The sequence below is a fragment of the Bidens hawaiensis genome, unplaced genomic scaffold, assembly GCF_021521415.1.
Source record: "Bidens hawaiensis isolate Kalapana, Puna unplaced genomic scaffold, B.hawaiensis_p1.1 tig00066049_1, whole genome shotgun sequence".
Taxonomy (NCBI): domain Eukaryota; kingdom Viridiplantae; phylum Streptophyta; class Magnoliopsida; order Asterales; family Asteraceae; genus Bidens; species Bidens hawaiensis.
This window is the reverse complement of record NW_027501757.1, coordinates 34,801-43,741: the sequence shown is the minus strand read 5'-3', so window position 1 is coordinate 43,741 and position 8,941 is coordinate 34,801. Positions and strand designations below refer to the sequence as shown.

Below are 8,941 nucleotides of genomic sequence, written 5' to 3'. Positions count from 1 at the left end.
TACGAATCTCGAGAGTGGATGGTTGATCTCCGCCTCAACCATATTACATGCCGTCACCATTGTTTTTTTTAAAAGGTAACAAGCTAGCATGCAGCTGGAAATACAATATCAAAAGAATCAACAAAGCAAACCTTGTCATCACCTTTGTTGAACTATTGTTCTTAGTGAAATGCTAATGCTAAAAAGATATAAAAACACGTTTTATTCGTGTAGTGTAATGTGCTTAATTTGTGAAACTTCCAATTGGAAAATCATGCACATTATAGCCTAGAGAATCCAAATTCACTAGTTGTCTTTGTTCTTCCATATACAAGATCAAAAGGATCTAAGCCGGAGGATCTCTTTCTCCACGATGAGACAAGAGCCCGTTACAAACACAAAGTGAATTTTGGGTCTCAACATCACTTGTATTTTCTATTGAGACACCTCTTTACCTCCAAATTCATGGGCTAACTCTTTACCTACTAAAAGAGATACAATTCATTACTTGTCTTTGTTCTTCCACAACCAAGCTAAATTTAAATCTCTCAAGAGTATGGCAATATGCTAAATGACTATCTTTTGCTGCCTCAATGAACAAAGCAAGAAACAGAAATCTTAAAGGTTTATCCGCCAACCAAGTACTAATCTAGAATTGAATAGACCTTCCATATCCAAATACTCCTTGAATCATATTATTATGATGGACTATGAGGAAGATAATAGATTAATTGATGTTCCGTTTTAATTGACTATGGAGCTTCGACGCGTCTAACATTTGTCACCAAAAGAATCGACGAACAATTTCTTGGTGAGTAATGGAAAGCAGCAATAATTTCACCATAAACTTAGTTCATCCGTCCTAAATCTCCATGACCATTTTGCAAGAAGACCCAAATTAGCGTCACTAAAGCATGACACAGTTTCAAGCCACCCAATTTAGTTTGTGTTTTTATTTCTCCCTCGCAAAAATTTCCTCCTAAGAGAATTCAAATACTAAATAACCTTGTAGAGAGAAAATTATAAGTCCGTAAAAATGTAAAATACTCGATTGCAATAAGGATGAACATTTTGTCCCAAATACCCGAACTCGTATCTGTACCGTACCCTTACATGTACATGTACCGATTTAGCATATTCAGTACGGGTATTGGTACTCATTTTTGTTGAATTTTGGTACGGGTACAAGTACTGACACGTTTGGTATTTTGTACATGTATGGAATATATAGAGGGGTTTAATTGAGATTCTTCATATTTAATATATAAAATAAATTTTCCAACAATTTTATTATTGAACAAGTACCAAACGTTTATTCAATATTAAATAATATAACATCAAAGACTCGAACCAAGAAACAAATCATTTAAAGTCAGCGACCGAATTAGGGTTATTCAACACTATCTTATTATTAAATCGGTGACCAATTTGGTACTTGTACTAATTTGGTACCCTTCACGTACCTGTGCAAGCACCGATACCCGGCTAATTCATGTTGTTTGTTACTCGTATTGATACGTGTTTCAAGATCGTCAAAGATTTAGAAATAAATAAACAAAGTGGTACAAAAACGAGTATTGTAGCGAAATACCCGTACCATACCGAAAAATTTGGTATGAGTATTGGTACATGTTTTTATTGATTTTTTGTACGAGTACAATCAGGTCCAGATACAAGTACGGATACAGATATTGTTCCAAGCTCATCCCTAGATTGCAGCGTTGGCATAACATCAAACACAATCTTTTATTGATGCCCAAAAACCATATTCTTACTTCAATAAGAAAACAAAAGATTCGTCAAAACGTATATAGCATGAGACTTATAAATTATAATGAGCCGTTGACATAAAAAGTAAGGAAAAAGCAAAAGCACGGGTAAAATATGTATACTTATAAAAACTTCAAGGACCATTATGCAATTAGTTATTCTCTTTTACCGGCAAAATTAACTTTCAAATAATACTATTTAAATAAATAGAGACAGCAATCAGATACAGAGATGCTAAGCTTCAAGCTCAATTCTCCCAATATAGATACAGAGATGATGAAATATAATAATAATAATAATAATTGCTGGATTTGTTTTGTAAAAAAACCAACCGTTAACTTTCTTGATTGATTTTGAAATCAAGATTCTCCGGTTATCTTTCTTTCGATTTCGATTAATTGTTTTCTGAAGCGAAGAATCTCTCCCCATGAAAACTATCGCTTTCTTTCTTTCTTTTACCCATCAGAGATTCTCCATTTCTTTAATCATATTACTTTTTTTCTTAAAAACATAACCTTTATCATCAATGATGCCTGCCATTGTTCTTCTGCATACCTATCTCTTTCCCTTTCAAAGTCCCTTTCATCTATACCTACCTCTCAAAGCCAACCAATCATGCCGTCTTCTTCAGGGATTTACGGTATTGCTCTTTATTCGGTTTTATTAAGAACGCCCGCCAAGTTTCGACGATATGCCTCAATGAATCTGAAACTTAAATCCTTTGTCTTTTTTGTTCCAAGTGTTTGACAAGCTTATGGGTTTTGTTCATTACAGAATATTAGCTGATAAAGTTTGAATCTTGTAACCATTTTTCACATTTGAAGTGTAGATTATATAACATATGTGACTATCAAATTTATTGGTTTAATGCAGAGAGGAAATCATGGTTGATGAGATGGTTGAGTAGGCTTTTCAGAGGTGGTTCTAGTAATCACGGGCTTGTTGGTGGTACGCATCGTGGTCCACAGTTTAACGGAGACGAAAATATGGTTTTGCGCGCTCCTGTTAGATCCTTGGTAAGTATTAGATATGGGATTGCTTTATATGAAAATTTGAAAGAAGAACAAAACATCAAAAATAAACTTTGCTTAACTTTTAATATGCTAATTTGTAACAAAAAGTTGGAAAAGTTTGTTTTGTACATAGTGCTAAAAAGCAGGCACCTTTCTTGATCTGAAAACCCCACCTTGATTGATATTAAACACTTTGAAATTTCATCAGGATAATCGATCAAGAACCGATAAAGAAAAGGAAGAGTTGGATCGAGCAATCGCACTTTCTTTGGCTGAAGGTTTGAAGAAACCAAATGGTAAGTTGTTTACTATTCTAATCCTGTTCTTGTATTTGAAAATGGAGTGTAAATAAGCGTTCTTGTGTTTACTTTTAGGATACGGGTGGCGAACTAATAATGATGAAGAAGATCTTGCAAAATCAGTTCAGGATGATCCTCATTCTTCATATCCTCCTTGTGTTCCTAGAGAGTATCAACCAATGGGATATAGGTACTTAGAAGATAGAACAATCCTTTACTAATATGCATTTTTCTACCGAAATGGGTACCAAATTCTTATAATGATTTGCAGAGTATGTGGTGGCTGCAATCGCGACATCGGTTATGGAAATTACCTAGGATGCATGGGAACCTTTTTTCACCCCGATTGTTTCTGTTGTCACGCTTGTCGGTATCCAATCACAGAACAAGAGGTAGTTATATTTAGGTATTTGATTGGTGACTTAGTTTCTGGAAGTCAAGTTGGATGCTTATTAATATTCCTTTTTTCTGTTGATTCAAGTTCTCTTTATCAGGGAAATATGCATACCACAAGATTTGTTTCAAAGAGCTAACACATCCAAAGTGTGAAGTCTGCTTTCAATTTGTAATCATCTATGAAACCCTAATTAACTTTCAATTACTTTTGACAGTCAAACATGGTTATAACTTTATAATATGCTAATTTGTGAATCTAAGTATCTAACTTTTTATAAAGATTCCGACAAATGGAGCTGGGTTGATCGAGTATCGATGCCATCCGTTTTGGTCCCAGAAATACTGTCCCGTACACGAGCATGATAATACCGCGCGCTGCTGTAGTTGTGAACGGTTAGAGGTATATTATTTGTAATCTTTTAACTAATCTTTAACGTCTATTCAATCCGATAATCAAATGTTTTGATGTGTTTGTTACTTTGTTGAAGTCTGTGAATGTAAGATTCATATCCTTGGGTGACGGGCGGTGCTTATGTATGGAGTGTATGGAATCTGCAATAATGGATACCGGTGACTGCCAACCGCTTTATCATAGTATCAGGGACTACTATGAAGGAATGAATATGAAACTTGATCAACAAATTCCCATGTTACTTGTTGAACGGCACGCCCTTAACGAAGCGATTGTCGGTGAAAAACATGTAATTGTGTAACATAACTTTATTTGTCGTGTTATCACTTTTAGCTTTAAGTTTCATGACCGTGATCGGCTTTTATTTTTCAGGGATTTCATCACATGCCCGAGACACGGGGTCTTTGTCTTTCAGAAGAGCAGACTGTTGCAAGTGTAAGTTTTATGTTTCTTTTGTTCTTCACTTGGTGTGTTTGATCTGAATGATGATATTATTTGTTTTTGTGAGTTTCAGATACTGAAAAGGCCGAAAATTGGTGGGCACGGGTTGATAGGAATGAGGACTCAACCTCAGAAATTGACTCGGCGATGTGAAGTTACCGCCATTCTCGTTCTTTACGGTCTCCCGAGGTAAAACATAAACACTTCTTTTATATGTTTTTATTGAACCTTGGAGACCAATTTCTGAACCAAATGTCATGAAATCAAATCATGTTTCAGGTTACTTACTGGTGCCATTCTTGCTCACGAGTTGATGCACGGCTGGTTACGTCTTAAAGGTAACTAGAAACCGTGTATTGTAGACAGTGGACACTAAAACTTGATTAATGATAATCTTTCATGTGCATAATTTGGACAGGATATAGAAACCTAAATCCCGAGGTAGAAGAAGGTATATGTCAAGTGCTTTCATACATGTGGCTAGAATCAGAGATCATGCCAGGGTCAACCTCCACGTCAGCAGCCACGTCATCATCTTCTTCAGCTTCAAAGAAAGGCGGAAAATCCCGACTGGAGAACAAACTGGGTGAGTTTTTCATGCATCAGATAGCTAATGATGCTTCACCGGCATATGGAGGCGGGTTTAGAGCTGCTAATGCAGCTGTTAATACATACGGCTTGCGCCGAACACTCGACCATATTCGCTTAACCAGAAGCTTTCCGCTTTGATTGACCAACACAGAGTATTTACTATTGAGTTAACCATTAAGGAACCCAAGTTTTTGTTCGGGAATACACGAGGGATGATATATGACAGTGACTGTGACAAACGACAGCGAGTCTTTTATTTTTATAAATTTCAAAGTGATTTCTTTCTGTGATTGGTATTGGGATAATGTATTTGGAAATTTATATGAATTATTATATCTATGGTGCAAAAATCCAATTTCATTAAAAAACCGAAAACATTTTACTGCTGCCCTTCTAATCTGTACAAGGGAAATAATGTTTTTACAGACATTACACGTTTCGAAAAGGATTACAATGGCTATTTATTAGCATTTAGCAAGCGTCTATACCTGATAAAACTTGTTTAAGTTTCTCATAGGTCATAAACACAATGCCAATACTGGGTACCACCTTATAATATTCAGGCAAAATGCCTCTGTATAAGCCCCGTGGTCCTTCAGCCCGTAGTATGTGTCGGAACGTACCAAAAACTCCAGTTTTATAAACTGGGGCCCGGCCACCTGCTCCTTCCAATTGCATCCGTCGCCTCACAAGATCTAAAGGGAATGATACTGTAACAAAGGTTGCTCGTCAAATACCGAATTTACCCTTCAATAAAGACAACACCACCAATATCTTTGTAACCAAATTTACATAATTTTCCACATTCAGTTGGGAGTCACAGTGAGAAGCATACCTCAGAGAAAAGAGGGACGCCTCTCACAATGTTTTGACTCCTTGAACAAAGTTGGTTAGCCTGTAGTCAACCTACAATAACCAACTGAGATTTTGAAGAACCGTGTTAGATGTAAGATGAAGTTATCCAAACAAGATCTCATGCTGAAATACTTAAAGATAGATTTATGATAATAAGTAAAAAAAAAGGTTAAATTGCTTCCAAATAATAAATTTAAGTCAACAAGCTTGGTTCCCTGCCTCCAAAGGACAGATTAATCAAATTATCAAAAACCAACTTTTTCTGAAAGATTCTGCTTACTGATTACATATTTGGAATATAAGCTGTAATGTGTGCTATAAGTTAAGCCTGTAAACGAATCAATTGTTCAGTTAGCTGTCCATGAACTGTTCGACACGACGTTCGTTTATGTTCTCAGATAAAAGAACGGGCATGAACAACATTTTTTGTTCATTTAGCTAAACGAGCGAAGATGAACACATGTCTGGTTCGTTTATTTGTGTTCACCCTTTGTTGATGCTAATTTGTTTATTTAAGTTCGTAAATGTTTGTTCTTTTACACGCTTGTGTATATATAGTCTGTTTTTATCAAATTTTTGGCCCACCAAATTGATGCTCACATTTACTTTTAATTGGCTTTGACTTAGTTATGTTCATTTGTTTATGTTCGTGAACCGTTCGCTTATACAGCTAAAGAACGAAGTCACGAACAGAAATGAACATGAACACATTCATTTTCTTAACAAACAAGCACGAACAAAAAACAAAAAAAAACCTGTTTGTTTAATTGTTCGTGTTCAACCGTTTGTTCGGTTAAAGTTAAACGAACGAACATGAATATGCCATGTTCGTGTTCGTTTACAGGCTTCATCTATAAGGATTAGATTTTAATCACAAACCTGTTGATGAAGCAATGCCTGAAAGACTGCCACAAGCCAGACTCACCATAACAGTAGAATCATTCGGTCTGTTACAACATTAACATCATAATTAGAAAAATTCATATATCTTAGGATGATTAATGAAGAAATATAAGACAGTTAGTTGCCTCTGCAATTGCCAGTAAGATCTAACAGTATCATAAACTGAGAAGCTAATTGCTAGGTTGGGACCAACACCCTGTAAAAATTGAAATCATGTAGTTAGTACGCGACAAAATAGAATAAAAAATGAAATAGCATAGGTTATTATTAAACAATAGTACGATACCAATAAACAAGCACCGAGTCCCTTGTAGAGTCCAAACACGCCTTCTTCTTTGCTGATGGTACGTAAAGCGTGCCATATACCTCTATAGTAATGTACATTTATCTGCAACATCAAAAGATGAATACAGAATTTTTAAATAACAGAAAGTCAAATCATTTGTTTAACAGAAAGGCAAATATGAATATTTACTTGTGCTGAAAGGCGTGTTCTAACAAGATCCAAAGGATATGTTGCAGAAGCGGCGGTTATGCCAGCTAAGCCACCACCTGCAAGTCTAACAAACACATCTGCACCAAGATTTGTTTCATGGCCTTCGGTTCCCAACATCGACTGTAATAACTGCCAGATTGAAATTATCAGTTTGAATACTGATCAAAGTAAATGCATGTAGAAATTTTAGCTAAGCGCATTTGTACCAACATTCTTATATCGTTCAAAAGAGTAAAAGCTAATAGACGAGTAAGGCAAACGATGAACAATTGTTACAAGATTGCCCTTCCAAAATGCACGAAAACCTTCTTCAGTAACGACACGTGAAGCTTCACGCCATATACTAGCCTTTTTTAATGTAGAAACATCAGAGTGCATGCCTTGCACCTGCAGAATCAATCAAATCCCTTATTATTAACAAATCTAACAATATAAAGATATTAATTCCATTTTAAAAGGTGCAACATCATATATAGGGTTGTAAACGAACCGAACTGAACAGAGCCTTGTTCATGTTCGTTCGTTTAGCAGTAAACTTGTTCACGAACAGTTCATGAACGCTAACCGAACGGAAAACATTGTTCATGTTCGATCGCTAAGGAATTGAAATTGTTCAATAACGCAAACGAACATGTACTGTTTAAGAAAAAAACATCAGACATAATCACGTTAATTAAATATAAAACAAACCATTAACGAAACAAACTGAACATAAACAATAAAATATTATAAAAGTTAGATGTTAGGTTGGTTATTACAAATGAAATAGTATAAAAATATAAAACACATTACCGAACGTGCACAAACACAAATGAACAAACACAACCTCTAGTCGTGTTCGTTCATTTATCTAAATGAACAAAAGCCTAATCATATATCAGACGTCATATATTATTTCCAGTTAAATAAGAGAATTACTCTGTTTGCTTACTAATACTTGTACAGTTCAAAAGCCTAATTTGAATAATAAAATATCGGATGCACAATTTAATTTGAATTAATATAAAAAATGAAACCTGAAAGAGGATAGTGAGGCGAGCAAGAGGAGCGGTGCAGGTTTTGCTAACGGCACCGGCGACACCACCGGCGATGAGTTGAGAAACGGCTCCGATCTGCGATCGGTGATGTTGATGTTTGTGGTGAGCCACCAGTTTGTGAGCCGATCCACCACCGCCTTCAACAACCCTAACCCTAGCCTCCGTTTGCATATTATCAATTTGAATGTAAGATCGGAAACTGAAATTTTGAATTTCACTTCTAATTGATGATAATGATGAGAATTTAATTGATTGATGAATTACCAAGAATTGAAATTATTATTATTATTTTGTAAGAAACAAAGAAAATGAAAAGAAAAGCAAGTTCATGGTTTTCTGCGTGCTAAATGCGTGGTTTTTGACGAAGAGACAGTCGCGCAGTTATTTTACCCTATTCCTACCGTTATTACTTTAATTTTTTTAACTGCATGATTGCTTATCATTTTATAACGGTTAGATATTTTAATATAGTAAAGTTGTATAGTGTTTTAAGATATTTTTGTATTGTTTTCGTTTAAAACAAATCATAACACTAGAAATTTTAAATTTTAAACAAATCAATCATGAATTAGTAACGATTTTAATAAAACATGAATAAACGAAATACGCTCAAAAAAGATTAAGGCGTATGTTGAAGTAATCACTTACACCTCAATTAATACCGGCCTTCGGCTCTTTGTATTTGCATATCTCAACACAACTTACCCTCGGATTCAGGACTCTCGGTTGACTCGCTCTATGGAAATGCA

At 35.3% G+C, this 8,941-nt stretch overlaps 2 protein-coding genes across 2 annotated transcripts; one reads left to right on the top strand and one right to left on the bottom strand.

Moving 5' to 3' along the window:
• Window positions 1–2,581: 2,581 nt before the first annotated feature.
• LOC143604637 (protein DA1-related 2-like) lies at window positions 2,582–5,216 on the top strand. The gene is made up of 11 exons (XM_077081052.1): window positions 2,582–2,765; window positions 2,971–3,058; window positions 3,137–3,251; window positions 3,333–3,453; window positions 3,543–3,626; window positions 3,738–3,857; window positions 3,946–4,158; window positions 4,242–4,304; window positions 4,384–4,499; window positions 4,590–4,648; window positions 4,729–5,216. Exons 1-11 carry the CDS (start codon window positions 2,640–2,642, stop codon window positions 5,037–5,039), a joined length of 1,416 nt encoding a protein of 471 aa, XP_076937167.1. The 5' UTR covers window positions 2,582–2,639; the 3' UTR covers window positions 5,040–5,216.
• A 38-nt stretch (window positions 5,217–5,254) lies between these two features.
• LOC143604638 (uncharacterized) lies at window positions 5,255–8,476 on the bottom strand. The gene is made up of 7 exons (XM_077081053.1): window positions 8,172–8,476; window positions 7,366–7,542; window positions 7,135–7,284; window positions 6,946–7,047; window positions 6,785–6,855; window positions 6,636–6,703; window positions 5,255–5,611 (listed from the first exon to the last, which is right to left on the bottom strand). Exons 1-7 carry the CDS (start codon window positions 8,361–8,363, stop codon window positions 5,373–5,375), a joined length of 999 nt encoding a protein of 332 aa, XP_076937168.1. The 5' UTR covers window positions 8,364–8,476; the 3' UTR covers window positions 5,255–5,372.
• Between the last annotated feature and the right edge of the window lie 465 nt (window positions 8,477–8,941).

Excerpts from the sequence above, each read along its gene's own strand:
- LOC143604638 (XM_077081053.1), bottom strand. The coding sequence starts at position 8,363 with ATGCAAACGGAGGCTAGGGTTAGGGTTGTTGAAGGCGGTGGTGGATCG. Across the intron at positions 6,856-6,945 it reads GACTCGGTGCTTGTTTATTG|GGTGTTGGTCCCAACCTAGC; the intron begins GTATCGTACTAT and ends CAATTTTTACAG. Across the intron at positions 5,612-6,635 it reads AGGCATTGCTTCATCAACAG|TATCATTCCCTTTAGATCTT; the intron begins GTTTGTGATTAA and ends CCTTTGTTACAG.
- LOC143604637 (XM_077081052.1), top strand. The coding sequence starts at position 2,640 with ATGAGATGGTTGAGTAGGCTTTTCAGAGGTGGTTCTAGTAATCACGGG. Across the intron at positions 3,627-3,737 it reads GTGAAGTCTGCTTTCAATTT|ATTCCGACAAATGGAGCTGG; the intron begins GTAATCATCTAT and ends CTTTTTATAAAG. Across the intron at positions 4,649-4,728 it reads CGGCTGGTTACGTCTTAAAG|GATATAGAAACCTAAATCCC; the intron begins GTAACTAGAAAC and ends TAATTTGGACAG.